Here is a 20713-nt window from a genome sequence, read left to right as displayed (position 1 = left end):
TATTTATTTAATTTTTTTCTTTAAAACCCTAAACCCTAAAAACTCTAACCCTAAACCCTAAACCATTCACCCAAAAACCCTAAACCATTCACCCAAAACCAAAAACCAGACGCAGGATAAATGGCAAAAACGCTTCCCCAAGGACGCGTTTTTCTGCTACGTCACCTGACAACGCGCTGACGTGGATGCGTTTTCGGGAAAATAGGGTCATTCCAGTAATTAATTATTTACCGGGCCCATTTCAGTAAAATTTTTTAAAAAATGGCTTTTATAGGTATTTTGCCCAGTTGAATTAAACAAAATCGATGTGTCGTGAAATTAGTTATAATTCAATTTTCAAAAATAATATTTATGGTAAAAGAATTTTATATTAATATAATTGAATATTTAGGGTAAATTTTTTACTCAAACTAAATCATATCATATATAATTATGATAATGTATTGAAACATTTTAGGAAAACATTTAAGTGGCTGACAACTATTTGCAAATTATAAATGATTAAACAATAATTCATATTTCACAAATATTACAGTCTCGTAACATTACCAAAAAAAACAAAAATATTATTATTATATTCGTAATTTAAATATGTTATATCTTAATATTTTTATTATTTAAATTTTAATATCTGAAATATTTTAATGATATTACACCAATTTAAAAACAATGGAAATATAAAAATTAAATCTCATGCATCGCAGGTAAATACATTAGTTTACATTAATTTATAAACACATGTAATAAAATAATTTGACCCCTTTTTTCAAAACAAACACACAAAAAAACATTTTCACTTACCCCAAACAAATAATAGATCAGTAAAAATAATAATTTTAAAATAATAGATATCTTCATCAGTTTAAAAGTATTTCCAAACTCATATTTTTATATTAATGGGTCAAGTGACTTGCACGGCCAACTTAGTCAGGCTGTGACTTAAAATTTCCAATCTCAACTTGGCTCCTTTTATTATTTAAATACAACAAAATTTTAAAATATATATACTAATATTTTTATATTTTATAATTAAATTAAATAAATTTATATTATTTTATGAACAATGAAATGGGTCATTTGAGCGAGTTGAGCTCAGGCTTAAAATTTCTTTAAAATCGAACATAGCCTATAAACACCTCTAGGTAGGGGTGAGCATTCGATCGAATCGAATCGAATCGAATCAAAAATTTTCGAGTTAATCGAGTTTTCGAATCTCATTTTATCATCCTAACTTTATTTGAAGTTTTCTCGAATCGAGTCGAGTGAGATGGAATTCGAATCGAATCGAATCGAATATATTTGTTCGAGTTAATTTTTAAAAAATAATTTTGAGTCCTTGTAACTATTGTCACCCATCGTAATAAAATTTGTCCACCTTAATCAATTTTTTTATTAACTTTCATCACCTCATAATTTATTTTTTAATTTTTTATATATTGATTAGCTTCTTTGCTTGCTTAGTTGTTTCAATTATCTTTAGATTCTTGTCACTATGTATTTTGGAATTAAATAATATATTAAAAGTAAAAATACGATTTTTTAATAAAAGTTATTTTAAAAATAAAATGTGAAATTGATACCAATATAAAATTTTAACACGAATATTTTATGGCATAATTAATAATTCAATTTTAATATAAATATTCAATATGACTAAACAATTCAATAATATAAATAATATAAAATGTGAAATTTAATTTAATAATATAAATAGTAGATATAAATAAAATTATTACTATTTATGTTTAGTGATTTTTTGGATAATTTTGATTTTTATTTGAGAGTAAAGGTGAGAAGTAAAAGTTTAGGGGGAAAATAAAAAGTTTTGGTGAATAAAAGTTTGAGGGAAAGTAAATAGGGGGAGTAAAATTTTGGAGGGAAAATATTAAAAAAAATGGAGGGGGGAGAGTTTGGGGTAGATGGGAGGTGGGATGGGGAGGGAATAAAAGTTTTAGGGGAAAAGTGGGAGGAAGTAAAAATAGTGGGGGAAAATAAAATGTTTTAAGGGTTTTTTGGAGTAAAATTTTGAGAAATAATAAATGGGAGAGTAAAATTTTGATGGAAAATGGATTTTGGGTAGATTGGGGGGTTGGGAGGGGAGGGGAGTAAAAGTTTTGGGGAAAAAGTGGGAAGGAGTAAAAGTTTTGAGTGAAAAGTAAAAAGGTTTGGGAGTTTAGGGTAAAAATGTAAAATATTATAGTTTAATATTCGAATTATTCGAGTTATTCGAATTTGAAAACTCAACTCGATTCGAACTCGAAATTCGAAAAAAATAATTCGAGTTGATTCGAATAACTCGATTAACTCGAATAACTCGATTCGTTTAACTCGAAATTCGAATTTTTTTTCGATTTTTTCGAATCGAATCGAGTTTTGCTCACCCCTACCTCTAGGCATTGAAATTGAGATGGAAATGGCCCGAGGTGAAATGGATATTCACAAATCCCTCATTGCTCCACGGATAATATGCTTTGCTCCACCATTCACTTTGTTGTACTATGCATAAATCCCCATCCTGTCATGCTTCATTTCAATTTATTTTTTCTAGTTATTTCTAATATTTTTATAAAGCAAGTAAAGATTTAAACATAATTTTTCAAAAACAATTTAAATAAAAAACATATAGGTTTTTTATAACATCTTTTTATATTTTTATCTTTTTAATAGTCATATATACAATGGTAAAATGATAATTTTATTTAGCAAACAAGAAGAAACAAGTAATTACCATAAAGAAAATTCCACCACACCTTACTTCATTGAAAAGTTTACTCAATTCACAATTCATAAAAAAGATTTACTCAATTCAATCCATTGAAAAGTTTGGATTTTGTCATCCTTTCACCGGAATGGCGTAGACCCATTTTGGTTAAATGGAATAGTTTTAATTTAAGCCTCTTGATTAGTAGAAATGTTTCATTTTTGGGCCCTCTAGAAACTTAGCTTTTAAAATTTTTTTTCAGCTCCCAAATTTTTACAACTTTATGTTGGTCCTCTCAAAAAATTTCACTTTGCCAATATATACCTTCTAAATGGACAACATAAACGTGCCATGTTTAAAAAAATGGACTACCAGGTTTGAGAATAAGTTTTTAGTTCATTTATCACAATTTTCTACTCTCTGTAGCACGTTTAGTCTACTCTCTTTAGCATGCTTTTGCCTTTATGTTCTTTTCTGTCAAAAGTTTCTCTTATTGTTACATTTGTAATGATTTTTATTGCTCGCTCTTTTGTAAGTGATTCTCACCATGGAAAAGGATTTGGAAGGTCTCAATATAGCGATAGGGAGGAGGAGGTTCTACTATCGATTGATACGACTTTATAGAAAGCGACGTATGAATACTATTTGATGGGATGTTTTCTGACTTCGAGTGTGGTTCATTTTTCTGCAATGAAAACCACAATGGCAAATCTGTGGCATCCTCTGATGGGTGTTCAGATTATGGATCTTGGGGGAAGACGGTATCTATTCAAGTTTTTCCATGAAGTAGATGTAGATCGGGTGGACAATGGATGTCCTTGGACATTCAATAATCATCTTTTTTATTATTCATAGGCTGAAAGACGATGATGATCCAAAGTTGGTGCCATTAATTTTTTTAGCTTTCTGGATCCAAATTCATGATTTACCCTTAGGTTTTTTTACGAAAGCCGTTGCAAAGCAGCTAGGCAATTTTATGGGTAAATTTATGAAATTTGACCCGAACCAACTGAAAAGGGGGCTCATGAGTTATCTGAGAGTTTGTGTAAAGTTAAATGTCAGAAAACCGTTAAAAAGAAAGAAGAATATTATGCTTCCTTCTTCGAAATTCACTTATGAAAGTTTTCGGTACGAAAAGCTTACACTGTTTTGTTTCTTATGTGGATGTTTTGTTGGAAAAACGGGTTTGGAAAACGTGAAAAATAAATTTAGGGAAAAACCAAAATTTTAAATTTTTTTCTAAAATAAGATCTTAGTTGTGATATCTAAAGTAATAAACACTTAATCAAAATTGTATCTTTTTGCTTCATCTAGGATGAGCGCTTCGACCGAGTAATCTTCTCCGCTATCCTCAAGCTCACGTCTGCCGAGTGTAGGCTCATTTCAGATTAGAAAATTTTTCACAAAAATTACCAGTGGGTTAATTTTATAATTTCTCTAAACTTTTAGGTCAAGTTATAAATCAGAAAAATATCTCTAAAAATTTTCTAAAATAATCTCTTCAAAGAATTTTCTTTCTACAACTTTCTCTTCAATTCAAATGTGTAAATAATGACCCAAGACTCTCTTTATATAGGAGAGTTTAGAGAGTTCAACTATAATTAAACTTAACCACTTTAATTTTAAATTAATATAATACTTATCAAGATAAACATTAAATTAAATTTAATATTAAGATAGTCACTTTAATATTAAATTAATAAAACACTATTAAAATAAGTATTAAATTTAATTTAATATTAAACTATTAAAATAATATTATTTTTGGAATAGTTAATCTAAAATCAAATTCTCTAGTAGAGTCTCAGTAGGAGTGTAACTCTTCCACTGCTCAACCACCGACGACCAACCGCCGTCGGCCACCAAAACGCTACCGTGTCCAGCAATGCAAATACGACACCCTTACAACACCCCGAGCTGGTTCGGCTATTGTCAATGTTAGAGTATGCCCAAAGATCAATCATGAGATGGTTGTAATAACATATTTGATTTATCATGTTTATTAATATAAGGCGTTACCATTATTATTTCAGTTTCTTTTCTGTGTGTATAAATAAACTGTTTTATAATAATATCCTGAGAGTAATATGATTATTCTTAAAAGGTCCTTAGTCAAGTATTATTGTTGGATAGGACAACAATAATGCATTAAGACTAACATGTAGTTGATTGATGCTAAAGAGTTGTCATTGATATGGAATGTCAAAATCGATGCATGAATATGTGTGTTAGAGAACAACATATTGGACTGACCCATTATGAGTATGTTTCTTGGATTATTATGTAATTATCACAACATTACTCATAATGATTAATATGTATATGATCCTTAGACTTGAGATCATCATAATCTCAACATCGTGAGTTGTATATTTTGATACAGTCAAACGTACACCGTAATTGGTTGTTCTATAAAGGCTGATGTTGGATATACCACGATCTATGTAGAGGGATATGGTTGATCGATATAGGATAAGTCCCTCCTACATAATGGGAGTAATATCTTAGGCCACTTGATTGAGTGAGACTAGAAATGCATGGTCATGCTCAAATAAGCTGATATGATATGTCATACTTATTTGTATATCACACTTGATTGACTATTCCATGACTTGTGTCCAATCCAGAGATAAAGGACTTCAGGATTATTGCATGAAAGATTAATCATAAAAAGGTTATGTCGAATCATGATTTCTTGAGACTTAGGTAGCAATGATGCATTGCTAGGTGTCACTCATTGTTTGCAACATTAGAATCGTTCTAGTATTACTGCTAACGTTACAAGAACCTACAAGGTCACACCCTATAGTTGAAATGAACAGAATAAAACATAGTTGGTATTGTGTTTGGTTGTCTCTTGAATTAAATTAATTATAGAATTAATTTAATTGGATAATCAAATATCGAACACATTATGTACAAGGTTGTTGTACGCATAATGAGAACATGAATTTGGTTAGTATATAAATTCAAATAAATATATAGTTTACCGAAATCATTATTATAATTAATGTAATTATAATTTTCGGTTTAAAACATAGTTATATTTATTTAATTTCTAAAAACCCTAAAAATAGATATAAAAATCCTGTTTTTTCTTTGCTTGGGGTCTAGCAGCCGTCAAAGCAAAGTTTTTCAAAACAGTTTTGGGGATTCCTTCCGTTCATTGTCAACTGGGTGGATTACGTAGAGGCCGGAGTCACGATAGATTGTGGCTTGGTTCGATAGTAGATCAGATTACTCGTTGCTGAGGTGTTGCTGTCTACTCAGAATAAAGATCCGATAATTTCGAAACCTTATTTCACCCCGATTTGTTCCTCACACATTGATCCATGGTTAGGATTGCCGAATGTTTTAATTTTCCGTTGCGCCGTAGGGGTGCCTGCGTTCCAACAGTCAGTTTGATCCAGATCAATAACGACCTGACTGGTCCAGTCTAACCACCGATTGGACCGTCAACCTGGTTTCACATACTAGGCCCAATTCGATCAGTTTTGGGTCTTGGTATTAGTTTTGGGCTCTTAGGCCTAATTTATGATCTCAGGTCTAATTTTCAAGTTCAATTACTAGACTAATTGTCTAACTTGAAAATTAGCTTCCAAAAATATCATATTAATTTTAATTGATTTGATTAATTTAATTTTACTTAATCAAAATTAATTTTTCCAAAAATCACTTAGATTTTATAAATTAATTTTTAAAGAAAATTCTTTAATCAAATTATCTAGTTAAATAATTCTTACGACCACCTAATTTAATTTCATATCGAATAAATCGACTCAATTAAATTATTCTCAAAGTTGTAGAATGTAACACCCCTAACCCGTATCTATTGCCAGAATAGGGTTATAGAGCATTACCAGAGTTTACAAATTAATTTACAGACATTTCATTTCATCAAGCATTCATATTTAAAACCAATCAAAATCAAAACATTTATAAGCTAACGTTGGCCAATTTAACTTATACATGCCATTCAATGCATTATTCTCCCAACATGCACAAACTCAACATTCAAGTTAGTTCAATAATTTCCATGTATCAATAATATATATACCATGATTGATGAGCTCATCAATTCCATGATTTCCATTCCCTTGTTATTTTTTTTCCATATTTATCCCGTTGAACTTCTCGGAATTTCGATGAATTTTCAGGGGTACACTTTAGTGTACAAATCCGGGTCCGTCAATTCATATTCATGTGCGCACATTTCCATGTCAGAGAGCACACTCCCGCGAACCTCATCCTTACAGCGGGATTACCAGTCTAGGCTAAATCCCCTGTAATATAAACTCATAGAGTATTGTCGGGATTACCAATCCAGGCTAAATCCCCTGCAATGACAATTACTCTAATGAGCTTGGATCTGAATTACCAGTCCAGGCTATATTCAGACCCTAATTCGGATTACCCATCCGGGATAAATCCATTTTCCACATATTCTTCGGGAGGGCTATATCAGGATAGGATCACCCGTCTGGGCTAGATCCTTTTTATCGTCAATTCCTTTTCAGAGATCCATCGAATTTTCCTTCCATTCAACTGAGATTTCTTCCCCTTTTATCAAATATATCAATGTTTCATCAATTTTCATACAATGAACATTCAAATCATATTCACATCAATAACAAACATTTCAAGCATTTAAGAATATAATTCAAGTTACACGAACTTACCAGGCTAAATTGCAGAAATACCAAAATTCAGGGACATTTTGGTAATTTTCTATTTTCCTCAAATTTCCACCCAATCTTGATCTAAATTAATATTTCATTCAATTTATTAATTAAAATAATAAAACAATTCATTTCATGCAATTTGGTCACTTTTTGACATTTTTACAAATTTACCCTTAAAATATTACTTTTATTCAATTTAGTCTCTAAACCTAAAACATGCAAATTAGCCATTTTTAATGAAAACTCATGCTAGTTGAATAATCATATATTTTCCTCCTCCTCCTCTCCATTCCACATCCTTAATGTATATAACATGCTATATGTAACATAATCTATAATTTCACTATTTTTTTGTTCATTCAAAGCTGTCCACTTGAGTCATAGTCACAAAATTATTTATATCTTGAGCTACGTAGCTTCGAATTGAGATCCGTTAATTTTTTCTGAAACTAGACTCACATATATTCTTACTATAAAATTTTTAGAAGTTTTTGTTTAACCAATAAGTACAGTTTATTCTTTAAATTCAAACCTATTCTGCTGTTTGATAGTTTTGACACTTCTTCACTAAAAATTAATTATCTTCTCGTACAGGATTCGGATAATGTTCCCATTTCTTTCTATTGAAAATAGGCTCATTCAAAATTTTAAACATATAAATTTAAGCCCCTAATCAATTTTCTCAAATTTTTGATGATTTTCCAAAGTCAGAACAGGGGAACCCGAAATCATTCTGACATTATCTCACAAAATTTATTATAACTCATGATTTACAATTCCATTGTTTAAACCGTTTCTTCTATGAGAAACTAGACTCAATAATATTTAATTTCATATTTTATTCATCCTCTAATTCGATTTTCACAATTTTGGTGATTTTTCAAAGTTAGACTACTGCTGCTGTCCAAAACTATTTTAATGCAAGATATTGATTACTAAGTTTATAACTTCCTTATTCATTTTCTCTATAATATTTTCATCACTTTCTCTTATTTCCTTCACTAATATATCAAGAACATAAGACTTTATTTAAGAAAACTCTATTATAACATCATTTCCATGCTTTTTCAATAATAACAAACTTAAAAATATATTAAAATCTTGATGTTCTTACCTTGTCCTATTAGTTGCAACCTTTAACTTGATTTTCTCTCTCCTCCAGTTTCTCTTTCTTGAACCTAACTTGATATTCTAGCTCCCCTAGTCTCCTTGTTATCTTTCTCTCTTGATGGATATGGAAATTCTTTTAATTTCTAAGTGAAAATGGTGAGTATTTGATGAAATGACCAAATTGTAAAGAAAAGAAAGTTCTTTTCTCTTCATACGTTGGAATGCATGGGAGAAGATGATGATTCTTCATCTTTCCTTCCATATATATATATATATACTAAATAAAATAATAATAAAATAATAAAATGTCATTTAAAATCAAATTAAAATATTAATAAACTAATATTTATTTATTTATTTAATCTAAAATATCTCCAACATATCATTATTTTCTAGATTTCCTTTCTTCTAATTGACCATTTTGCCCTTTAGATCTTTTAAAATTCCATCATTGAGTTATCACTTAATTTAGTAAAATTATGATTTAGTCCCTCATAATTCTTCATCTATTCAATTTGGTCCCAATTCATCCATTTCCTTAGTTTTCAGATTATTCCACCCTTAAAATATTTAGACTATTGGTCCTTCAACTTTTCATATTTACACTTTAACCTCTCAAATTTTGAGTATTTACTCTTGGGTAACAAAACTTTTCTCACTTTTGCAATTTAATCTTTTCTTGAATTAACATGTCATAATATACTTCCCAATGTTAACATAACTCAAAATTACCCTTTTTATCACTTTATTTCCTTATTTTACTATATCAGGAATATTATCTTACTTTCTTACTGTAGTAATTTTCGGGTATTACATAGAATTTTCTTATGATTCAAATGCAATCCGATCGAGCTTTTGTTGAGCTAGCGAAGGGACCAATTATACATATACAATTACGCTCTAGTGATTGCAATTATATCCAGAAACATCGTTCCGATAATTCACAATTACTTAATCACGAAGTCAGGCCACAAGAAGTACCATGATTGAAAACTCCTTATTGTATACTCTTTACGAAAGCAATTCATCCAACTACTTTGTTCAATAACCTCGTCATGTGTGTGTTATCCTAATATGATATCATTAATTCCTTTGAATTAAATTCGTTCACTCAATACAATCCTATTTTATCTAATTGTCACCATTGTGTCTTCTTAATGATTAATATGACCACTATCAACAAATGACTATGATAAATTGCTCGAGTAACCCGTGGCCACGTTCCATATTTATCAATCCTCACAATGCCAATGAGAGGATATCATTAACTCTTTAATTTAGTTATGAATTCCATTGTTGCTAGTAAAGCCATGCCATATACAAGTCATGTACCCAACATACCGACTATGGGTTAGATCATCTTTAGAGCATAAGCATCCACTTATATTAAAACATGAGTTGCATACGCATGGTTAGTGACAAACTCAGGATTTAGGTAAATCACACCATGAACGTTGCAAGTGAATTAATTCACAAACGAATTCAGAATTTATAAAAAGGATTTGAACATGTTAGAGTTACTCTTGGAAGCTGAAAGAGATGATGAAACGCTTGCAGAAATTATTGACATTAAAATGCAGTGGAATTGGGAGATAGAGAAACAAGAATTATACTGGCAACAGAGGGCCCAAGCAAACTGGTTGAAAATAGGGGACAAGAACATAACATTTTTTCATAAACTTACGTCTCAAAGGTGACATGTTAATCGAATCAAGGGCTTGGAGAATAAAATGAGCGTGATCCAAAATGAAGAAGAGGAGATTGAGACAATTGCTCGCAATTATTTTAATGATCTTTTCTCTTCAAGAGGAGTGAGAAATATAGATCACATCCTTTTCAGAATGGAGAAAAAATCATTGAAGGAATCAGATGTTAACGACGCCTTATGGGGAGGAAGATATTTTTGCTTCTATTAAAAGCATGGGACCAATGAAGGCAGTATGTAGCGATGGTTTCCCTACAATTTTTTATCAACAATTTTGGCATATTATTGGATGAGATATGAGCGAGTTCTGTCTGAGTATTTTGAACGAAGGTATGTCATTGGAACCTTATAATGCTACTAATAATGTTCTCCTTCCGAAAACTACTTAGCCAACGAATTTATCAAATTTTAGGCTTACAAGTCTATGCTCGATCCTTTATAAGATAATTTCAAAAACGGTAGCAAATCATTTTCAAAAAGTTCTAGATTGCTATATAGACGAGGCTCAAAGTGCCTTTGTTTAGGCAGACTGATAATTGATAATGTATTACTTGCTTATGAGGTTCTACATACATTCAAGCAAAAAAGAATAGAGAAGAGAGGTTTTTTGGTGTTAAAATTAGATATGAGTAAAGCATACGATTGTGTTGAATGAAATTTTTTTACGTCGAATGTTATTAAAGATGGGGTTTGCTATTTAATGGGTAGACTTTATAATGTACTGCATTGGTTCAATCTCATATTCAATTTTGGTGAATGGGTGTAATGGTGAGAAATTTAAGCCAAGAAAAGGACTAAGGCAATTGAATCCTTTGAGCCACTATCTTTTTTTGGTGTGCAGTGAGGGGTTATTGACTTTAATGTGCTTAGCCGAGAGGGAAGGAATGGTGAAGCGAGTTAAAGTAAGCTAAAGGCCCCCTCCAACCCATTTACTATTCGCGGATGATAGCATATTGTTTGGAGAGGCTTCAAATCAAGGGGCACAAATATTAAAGAAGATTCTACAGGAGTCTGAAGAGGCTTCAGGTCAGTGTGTTAGTTATGCGAAGCCTATTATCTTTTATAGTATAAATACAACTGAGCTCAATTACGCAATTGTTGCATGTTAGAAATTCCTCAAATCCATAAAAATATCCGAGTCTCCCTAATATGGTTGAACGGGGGAAAATTGGCATTTCAAGGTTTAAAAGATCGCATGAAACAAAAAATTACCAATTGGAGCACTAAATTTCTATCACAATGAGGTAAAGAAATTTTCATAAAATCGATTCTCCAGGCTATCCCAACTTATTCTATGGCTTGTTTTTTATTTCCTAAATCGTTATGTTATGAAATGGAGAATATTTGCGCATCATTTTGGTGGAAAAAGAGTTATGGAAATAGGGGGATTCATTGGTGTGCTTGGAGACAACTTTGTGAGCTTTAGGAGGATGGTAGATTGGGCTTTCGCAGTTTGAATAAATTTAATCTTTTGTTACTTGCTAAACAGGGTTGACGATTGATTAATTATCATAATTCATTAACTGCGCGTACTTCGAAAGCGAAGTATTATCTGAATTCAAACTTTAAGAATGCAAGGTTAGGAAATATACTTTCCTATACCTGGATGAGCATTTGGACTGCAAAGGGAGTTCTCCAAGAGGGGTTGGGCAGGAGAGTTGGGAGTGGGACCGGGAGTGGGACCAAAATTCCAGTTCGTGATACAGCGTGAGTTACAGAAGCTGAAAATTACAGAATCTAAAATAGTGAACGATGTCAGGACAACCTTTTGGTAGCGGATCTGATTGATAATGTTAACAGGGAATGGAAAGTGGACTTAATAAGGAATACCTTCAGTGACAATGATGCTAGAAGGATTCTGAATAGCCCTCTATCCAATTACCAACATGAAGACTACCAGGTGGGGCGAGGGAAGGCATCTGGAGAATTCGCAGTCTGAAGCGCATACAAAGCTCTATTACAGCAAAGAGCAGAGGCTACACATGTATATAATCAGGCAGAAATAGGGAATTTTTACAAAAAAAAATTGTGGGGTTTAAAATTACCCTCTAAACTGAAAATTACAATCTGGCGAATCTCAAAAAATTATCTTCCTACCCTATGTAATCTACACTATAGAAGAGTTACTAATTCTAGTATCTGTCTGAGATGTGCAGGTGGAATTGAAACCGATATCCTTGCCCTGCGTGAGTGCCTGAGACAAAAGATAAATGGAATCATTTAGGCTGGTCCTGGCCAGAAAGGGTGTCAAGAATAGAGATATTGGAGTGGGTTACCTGGTTCTTTGAGCATAACACCAATAACCAGTGTAGAATGTTCGTATGTGCTCTATGGTCTATTTGGACAGAACAGAATAAGTGGATTCATGAGGGTTAGAAAAGATCTGGGAACACTATTGCAACTTGAATAAGAAATTATGTTCAAGAACTTGATGGGGTATAGATTCCCTTATATGTTCGGCGTGTGGAGTTGGAAAGTTGGCAACCATCAAAGCCCCCGTTCGTAAAAATCAATTTTGACACAGCCTATAAAAAGCATAAAGAAAAATCATGTTCTGGGATTGTGATTCGAAACTCTGAGGGACTTGTACTACGCTAAAAAAGGGTCACTAATGAGAATGTACCTTCAGTCTTTGCGGTAGAAGCGATTGTATGCATTCAAAGGATCCAGGTGGGACTAGATCTAGGACTAATGGATACGGAGGTTAAAGGAGATGCACTCACTGTCATAAAAAAGCTGTTACACGAGAGGGAGGATAAATCGGAAATAGTGGTCTTAATCAGAGATGGAAAATGTTTGGGTAAGCAATTTCGTACCTGTATATTCAAATATTGCCCCAGAACGGTGAACGACGTCACTCACTTGCTGGCTACTGAGGGATTGAAGATAGGAGAACAGTGGTGCTTAAGAGATGAGGTCCCCAAGTTTGATAGAGAAGCGATGGAGAGGGATAGGAGAGTCTAAGTTGTGAAGGGTCTCTAGTGACTAAGTAGCTTTGGGGGAGAGGAAGAGACGAAGGGGGGAATGGCTGTGAAAGTATCGGAATGATGTAAAGTGTCTTTAATGTTTTGTTTAATTTTTTCGGCTGAAACAAAGATGTTTCTTTTTTAGCTGGATTAGGCTTGTTGTTGGGCCTTCTTTTGTCTTTACTTGTCTGCAACTTTGCTGTTTTATTTTGGACGGTTTGATTTTGAATAAAAATCCAGCTTTTATTCAAAAAATAATAATAGACTACCAATAAAATTATGCATTTAGATTCAAATTATTAGTAAGTACATTTAATTTATATATTTTAAATATTCTCCACAATATATTTAGGTTACCGTTTAACAATTATTGAACGGTTATATTGACAGAATAACTTGATTAATAAGATATTAACACATTTTGAAAATTGGGTCATAGTTTAAGGAGATAGATGAAATTAATCCAAAAATAAAATATAGTAAAACGCGGAAGTTTGGGATCAATCTAAAATTTGGGTCATAGTTTAAGGAGATATGATGAAATTAATCCAAAAATAAAACAGATGGTAAAACACCGAATGAGAGCTCCCTCATAGAGCTTTCACTTTTCATCGTCATCAAAACCAAAAAGACCCACCCAAAAAGTTTCCTTTTTCTCTCTTCTTCAGGTCAGATTCTAATAAGCTCTCTTTTCTTTTCTTCTTTTAATTATCAATATGTCTGTTTTAATTAATTTCTTTAATCGATAACTTATTGGTTTTGATCCCTAAAAAGAACATTTGGTAATTAATTATTTTTCTCTGTTCGCAAATAATACACAATTTATGGTGTAAAATTCGTTAACAATGTTACTCTTTTACATTCAAATTTGCAGCTCTCTGTCTTGTTGATATATAAATATAGAATCTTTCTTGAAGTATCTTTGAATTTACAGCAAGCAACGAAAAATGCAGGTTAGTTTATGCTTCTAAAGATTGTTCCTTTTTTTGGGTTTAATTATGTATTTTGTTGTGTATTTGGATGAAATTAATGGTAATTACATAAGAATTTTAGTGTGTGTTCTTGTAAAAATCAAATTATTTCTTTTGATTACTATGTGTAAATCTTTATGTGAAGGCATCAAGAGCGAGGTTGTTCAAGGAATACAAAGAGGTTCAGCGAGAGAAGGCGGCTGATCCCGATATTCAACTAGTTTGTGATGATTCCAACATATTTAAGTGGACTGCTCTTATCAAGGTTGGATGGAAGTAAAAAAGGAGGAAAAAAAGAAATATGGTATACTATAGACATTTTTGTTCTTTTAATTCTGTCTTAAATTATATGACCTCTTTTTTTTCTTTTTTCTTTTTTTATATATAGGGACCTTCTGAGACACCTTATGAAGGCGGAGTCTTCCAGCTTGCTTTTGCTGTCCCTGAGCAGTACCCTTTGCAGCCTCCTCAAGTGCGGTTCTTGACGAAAATATTTCATCCCAATGTGCATTTTAAGGTATGAATTGTTTGGCTTGATTACCTTGTATGCTTTGCTTTAATTGGACATCGTAAAATGGAAGGGAAGAAAGATGTGCCAAGGCTTAAGATGGTGTCCTAATATCTCATGATTTCCCATTCCTTTGTCGAATTGGGAATCGATTGGTGTTTTCAACTTGGCAGCCATGATTGCCAAACAAAGATCTTTATGGAGAAGCAGTACTTATTCACCATGGAACCTATTAGTTTCTGTATAGTACTGCCTGTATGAATGTAGTTTTTTACTTTTTATCTGCACATTCGAAGAAATTTGTGAGAACCCTTTATACTAAAAGGTTGTATGAGGCTAACAAAGATTCTAGTTTCATGTAGCCTTTACCTTTTTAAAGTTGTTGCAAACCTCTATATTCTCTCTATGAACTTCACTTAGTTACCAGCAATCTAGGGTATAGAATTGAGATTGGTCATTCGTTCTATTGCCATATGTATATATTGGATTCCAAGATGCTAAATTGAGAAATTAGTCTATATTTATTATTATTCTCTCGTACAGACAGGAGAGATTTGCCTTGATATATTGAAGAATGCTTGGAGCCCTGCATGGACACTTCAGTCTGTTTGTAGGGCTATAATAGCTTTGATGGCTCATCCGGAACCTGATAGCCCACTTAACTGTGATTCAGGTAAGTTGGTCTATTTTAATGTCTTTCTTTTCTGTTTTTGCATTATGAAGTTACCTAGAGGAATGTTTGAAAATTACCTTAAACATAAACTTGACTGCAAAAGTTCTCCTTTTACTACTTCTAAGCAGATGTCTACTTATATTTACCATACTGCAAGAAAGTTCTTCAATCTCGAATTGTGTACATATTTCTAGTATGAAAGGTATCAAAAAGGCCCTTTTTGCAAAACAGTCTGGCCTTATGAACTGAGAAATTAAAAGCAAATTGCATATCATATTGTTCCTGAAAGGGTAATTACTAAGCATTGAAGATGTCTCCTATGCCACCTCCCCATAGTTTCTTCTCTTTTTCCTGCCCCATTGATGCATTAGAAGTACCATGGAGGCCCTTGTACTAGAAGTCTAATTGCATTTTGCCCCCTCTACTAAAAAAATGGGCAAAGTAGTCCCTATACATTAGATCAAAGAGCAAACTGGTCCTTTTGTTAAAACTTTCATCCATTTCTACTGTTAAAAACTAGTCCTTGTACGTTAGCATGAGGTGCACATGGCACACTACATGTAACTTTCTGGTTATTTCGTCAATCATGCCAGTTTTTAATGGTAAAAATGGATGAAATGTTTTAATAGACAGGACTAATTTGTCCATTTTTTTACTAAAAGGGGAAAAATGCAATTTAACTCTTAGTACAGGGGTATTCATGATACTTTTACCCATTGATGCCCTTGTTTCTTTGAGCATTGATATATCGGCACCTAATATAAATTCTATAGTACTTCGAGCTGCTTTCTGTTTTTTATTTTATCCCTTAACAGACACCCTTCCCACTTGTTGGCAGGCAATCTTTTAAGGTCTGGTGATCTCAGAGGATACCAGTCTATGGCAAGAATGTACACCAGACTTGCTGCCATGCCCAGAAAAGGGTGAACATTTATGGTGCTATGAACCGCCTTAAAACTGTAAGAGTCGATTATCGTCAGCAATTTACTTTTGCCTTTTAAACTTCATTGTAGAAATTCAAGAATATCTCTTACTTTTCTGATCCAAAAATATCAGTTCCCAGCTATATGACTTCTCTATATTCAGTTTATTTTTGAAACAATAGCAACATAACATTGTAATGTAATATTGAAACCTTTGGTCTCTGGAAAAAAGAGTATGTTGATATAATCAAAGATTTGAACAGAACAGAGAGAGTAGAACATAACTAGTCTTTTATTGGTAGGCATATTTCATCACTCAAAAAAGAGTTACAGCAATACAGTTCCAAAAATATGCATCCTTATGGTAGAACCCGAAGCTTATCTCGATTAATTAATGCATCCTCTCTTCAAAGTTAACTTAATATCCGGGATTTGAACCTCAACATCTGTAATCTCTTCCTTTTATTCTCAAACGTCCTTTTTTGTACGGAAAAAAATTACTGCTTGAGGAACCTGTCCATCCAATCACTTGCTTCTTTCACCATTAATGATGTCATTTCATGGCCTATTCCTGGTTGTACAATGAGCTGCATATTAAGAAAACATAACATATGAAATACTAACTCATACTGGTTACCTAAAATCCATCAAAGCCATTAAAGAAACCGAAGTAAGTACTTTTAGAGTAATTGCCACCTAAAACCCATCCATACCTTAAAGTTTTTAGAAGAATGAGCCTTTGCATAAGCCTTGCGAGCCCTCTTTGTGGGAGTTTTTATACCATCAAGGGGACAACGTGGATCGTCAGCACCTAATCATTGACAACACCAGAATGTACTTGTAACTTAAACAAACTTCTTTCAAGCAATGTAATACATACGTAACCAAGGAGGCAAATTCTGACACCCCTCGAATGTCTAGTACCGTTTAATATGAGCAGAGGACGTGGTGCAATGGCCGGAATCGAGTAAGGTGAATCAAAAATGGAAGCTAGTCCAGGAGCAATCCTATCCCAGGCCTATTCAGAAGAACAATAGATGTAATCCAATGTCAGATGATAGCATAAAACAAGCAACTTAAATCAGGGTTAAAACTATCAAATATAATGAATTTATTAACTCACCTTCTTAACAACTTCTTTATCAATTGCACTCTTGCCTAGATCAACCCTTGCCTCTGAAAACAACAAAATTATTAAAGAGAATCAATGACACAAGTGCTGAAGCAGTTCCCTATTGAAATTGATGGGTCATGCCACTCATAATCCGAGGAGCTCACTATTTAACATGACCAAATATAATCACAAGCAAAATAACAATGCAATCGTGTAATCAACTATGTTCCAATGAATTAGAAGCAAGCCTATCGAATTCTCATTTCTGGGCACTTGTATGAACATTACCTTCAAAAACAGCCTTTATACTGTCAACACGAGCTTGCCATTTATCATTGTCTATAGCCCACCTAAATCCCTACACATATAACATAAAACCTCTGTCTTTGTTTTTTTCTTTTGATGTTTTATGCTTTCAAGACTTAAAAAAAAAAAAAATTTACCTGAACACCAATTATTGGAGCAGCAACTGCATAGCGAGTGTCAACAAAGGCAGCAAACCAAGCATGCATTCCTGCATTTCATGATGTTCACTTGAACTCTACATGCTATATGTCATAAGCATACATGCATATTTCCATTTATATTTACAAGTAGGTGAACCATTTGAGCTAAGCCCCTGAACGGATTCCGTATCTCAATCATCTAATAAATCACACTTAACTAACCTCCGAGTGATTCACCGGTGATTCCAATTCTCTTAGGGTCTATATCCTTTCTTTGAGTTAAATAATCTGCTAGTTTTATCAAATCCCACACCTGATAATGAAAACTTTAGATGGAACAGAACACTTTGGAAATTTAACCATGATAAGCCCTATTAAGTTCTAAATCTCCCCCACCTTTAAGTCTCTTACTTTTTTCGAACAGTAGGAGCTAAAAGGCAGAAACAATGACTTGCAATCAACCAAAGAAAATGAAAACGGAGGAATTACCGTATCAAATAAAAATGGCATTGTATCTCCTTTAATCCATGATGACACTAGAGCCTGTACTTACAAATAACAGTATGTTATTAGGATCATTTATTGAAAGAAAATATAGAAAGAAAGCTAAATCATATCCTAGATTGGTCTAAATTATTACTTAACTAAAACCATATTCAGCTACACACATGAATACATGTACAAATGTTCTACACCTGAGAGAAAACTACTCTCCTCAAAAGGCAATAAATTATGTAATGACTTACGTTAAAAGAAAAAACTTTTGTCGAACATCATTTTTACCATGATTGCTATGAGAATAGAAGTCATCCACGCTATGATGACAAGTTTCCTTTGTCAACTAATGAAGTGAAACTCATTTTAACACAGTTTAAACTAGAGGAAGCTCAGATATAGAATACACACATCTCGATAAGTAGTGAGATTGTGTGCACGTTCACCATGGTACCGAGAATCTATAGCGATGGCTATGTATTCCCTTGAAGCATATGCCTGAAACAAAACAGAGGAAAACAAAAGGGAACAAAAATGATTGAACTCATCATAGTGAAGAACAACTAATAAGTAAGGGCAGAGATATATAGCTACCTCAAGCAATGGCCGCACCCACTCTTTGTTCTTATTGGTACTATGCAGAAAAACAACAGCGGGCCTTCTCTTCTGTTTGCTGTCTTTCAAGCTTAAGATTAAAACTGGCAACCTTCCTTGCTCTCCAGCCTATAAGCAACAGCCATAAAGTAATTAAGCTTTTCTTCACATGCCATTTCAGGTATGTTTATTATGTGAATTACCATTAATATAACAAGCTTTAGAAATTTTGAATATGTAGATTACTAATTCTGACATGTTAAAACTAGCTTATTTTATACATCTGATTACTTGAATGCTTCGGTTTAACCCAATAGATTATTTCAGCAACTAAAATTGAAAATTAAATGCATGAAGATCCCGATTACCTCCGTGTGCAAATAGAAGTTTTCCTCTTTAAGTCGTTCCTTAAGATTTTTAATATCAGCCTTCGGACAAGATTCCATTGCCTGGTGAAAACCTTTCAACCAAAACATTTAGCTAATAAAAGCTCACTAAATCAAACATTTGGTATCACCAAACTGCTCAAAACAAACCCATTTCTGGAAAAAAAAATTAAAAAAAGGGAGAGAAATAGACCTCGCTGAAGGTAGGTGTAGGAACTTGTTGAAACAAAGGATGGCGCACAGGTTTTGAAGGTTCCACAGTCCAAGGAACTAAGAATTTACAAAAAAAGAAAGAAAAATGGGGTTTAAGTACATAGTAAGTTGAATTATTGAAATGGTAGTAAAACTCAGAGTGGGGTTAAGGTTTTTACCTTGAGGAGATCGTCTGGTATGAAGAAGATGAAGGAACTGAGAACGAATCTTGTCAGCACCATTAATAGCAGCAGCACTATGTTGTATTCCCTGTGGTCCTCCATGGCCCAACCAGAAGAAGAAGACGAAGAAACAGATGAGTGGGGAAATTGAAGAAGAAGAGATGATGTTTGTCATGTTTTTCGAAGGGAAATGGGTTCTAAAAATGGAAAAGTTGGTTGGGTATTTAAGTTTGGATGATGCTAAAGACTTGTAATGTATGCTAAGACTTGTAATGTATGCAAACTGCAATGAAGCTATGCTGTGACTGCTAGCAAATGGTAAAACCTGAATCACACAATGGTGGAGACTCGGAAGATTCTTGACTAATTTTTCCATTAATTGAGTGATGAATATGGTGCACATTTGGTGTTTTTCATTTGGTATTTAGATTTTTTTTTAATGATGAATATAGAGCATATTTGGTATTTCATACCCTACAGAAATTTTTAATTCCATGGATTGAGACCTTTAAATTGTATTTAAAAGAATAAAAGTAAAAAAATACAAAATATGAAAAAATAATCTTAATTCCGCTTGTAGAGTTAAAAATCTTAATCTCGCTTCTGGAGTTAAAAATACGGAGGAAATACCGTAAGACATTTTTTTTTCTCATACCATAGATAACATGCCATTGACTAATGACATGATTGTTGATTAATCATTGACCGATTGTGAACCGATTTAATAAGTATTTTAAATAATTTAGATTTTTATTTTATATAATGTTTTATATTTTTTAATTTACAAAATTGATATATTATAAAAAAATTAAATAATGCTGATTTATTCTTTTATATTTTTCTGCATTTTAATATTTTATATAATGTTTTAATCATTTTATTATATATATATATATATTTTTTTATTTTGAATATTTTTAATGGATGTCATACCATCAATTACCATAATACCATTTGTAAGTTATGCCACATGGAACATACCAACTCAACCCATAAATAGGAGGATAATGCGTTTCAACACATTCGAACTCACATTTTCCTACATTGACAACAATGCTCATGCCA

The 20713-nt window shown here is 32.6% G+C and overlaps 2 protein-coding genes and 1 long non-coding RNA gene across 5 annotated transcripts; 1 reads left to right on the top strand and 2 right to left on the bottom strand.

Moving 5' to 3' along the window:
* Positions 1-11735: 11735 nt before the first annotated feature.
* LOC105774838 (uncharacterized) lies at positions 11736-13332 on the bottom strand. 2 transcript variants are annotated; one of them, XR_008196740.1, is made up of 4 exons: positions 13015-13332; positions 12822-12920; positions 12029-12723; positions 11736-11919 (listed from the first exon to the last, which is right to left on the bottom strand). It is a non-coding gene; the product is annotated as an uncharacterized LOC105774838 (long non-coding RNA). The 2 variants fall into 2 exon arrangements; XR_001127565.2 differs by having other exon boundaries at positions 11736-11935; positions 13015-13331.
* Positions 13333-13692: 360 nt separating this feature from the next.
* LOC105772537 (protein PEROXIN-4) lies at positions 13693-16382 on the top strand. Of its 2 annotated transcripts, none has more exons than XM_012593847.2 (6): positions 13693-13832; positions 14039-14117; positions 14281-14400; positions 14524-14652; positions 15187-15316; positions 16155-16382. In XM_012593847.2, the coding sequence occupies exons 2-6, from the start codon at positions 14112-14114 to the stop codon at positions 16241-16243; spliced, it is 474 nt and encodes a 157-aa protein (XP_012449301.1). In that variant the 5' UTR covers positions 13693-13832; positions 14039-14111; the 3' UTR covers positions 16244-16382. The 2 variants fall into 2 exon arrangements, with proteins under 2 accessions (XP_012449301.1, XP_012449302.1); XM_012593848.2 differs by lacking the exon at positions 13693-13832 and adding an exon at positions 13879-13946.
* A 131-nt stretch (positions 16383-16513) lies between these two features.
* On the bottom strand, positions 16514-20065 carry LOC105772534 (uncharacterized). Its single transcript, XM_012593840.2, has 13 exons — positions 19646-20065; positions 19468-19544; positions 19257-19337; positions 18889-19017; positions 18706-18792; positions 18289-18342; positions 18022-18112; positions 17797-17867; positions 17642-17711; positions 17363-17415; positions 17164-17257; positions 16953-17050; positions 16514-16826 (listed from the first exon to the last, which is right to left on the bottom strand). Exons 1-13 carry the CDS (start codon positions 20049-20051, stop codon positions 16737-16739), a joined length of 1401 nt encoding a protein of 466 aa, XP_012449294.1. The 5' UTR covers positions 20052-20065; the 3' UTR covers positions 16514-16736.
* Between the last annotated feature and the right edge of the window lie 648 nt (positions 20066-20713).

This window comes from Gossypium raimondii, chromosome 6 (assembly GCF_025698545.1).
Source record: "Gossypium raimondii isolate GPD5lz chromosome 6, ASM2569854v1, whole genome shotgun sequence".
Lineage (NCBI taxonomy): Eukaryota > Viridiplantae > Streptophyta > Magnoliopsida > Malvales > Malvaceae > Gossypium > Gossypium raimondii.
This window is presented reverse-complemented; position numbering and strand designations above follow the sequence as displayed.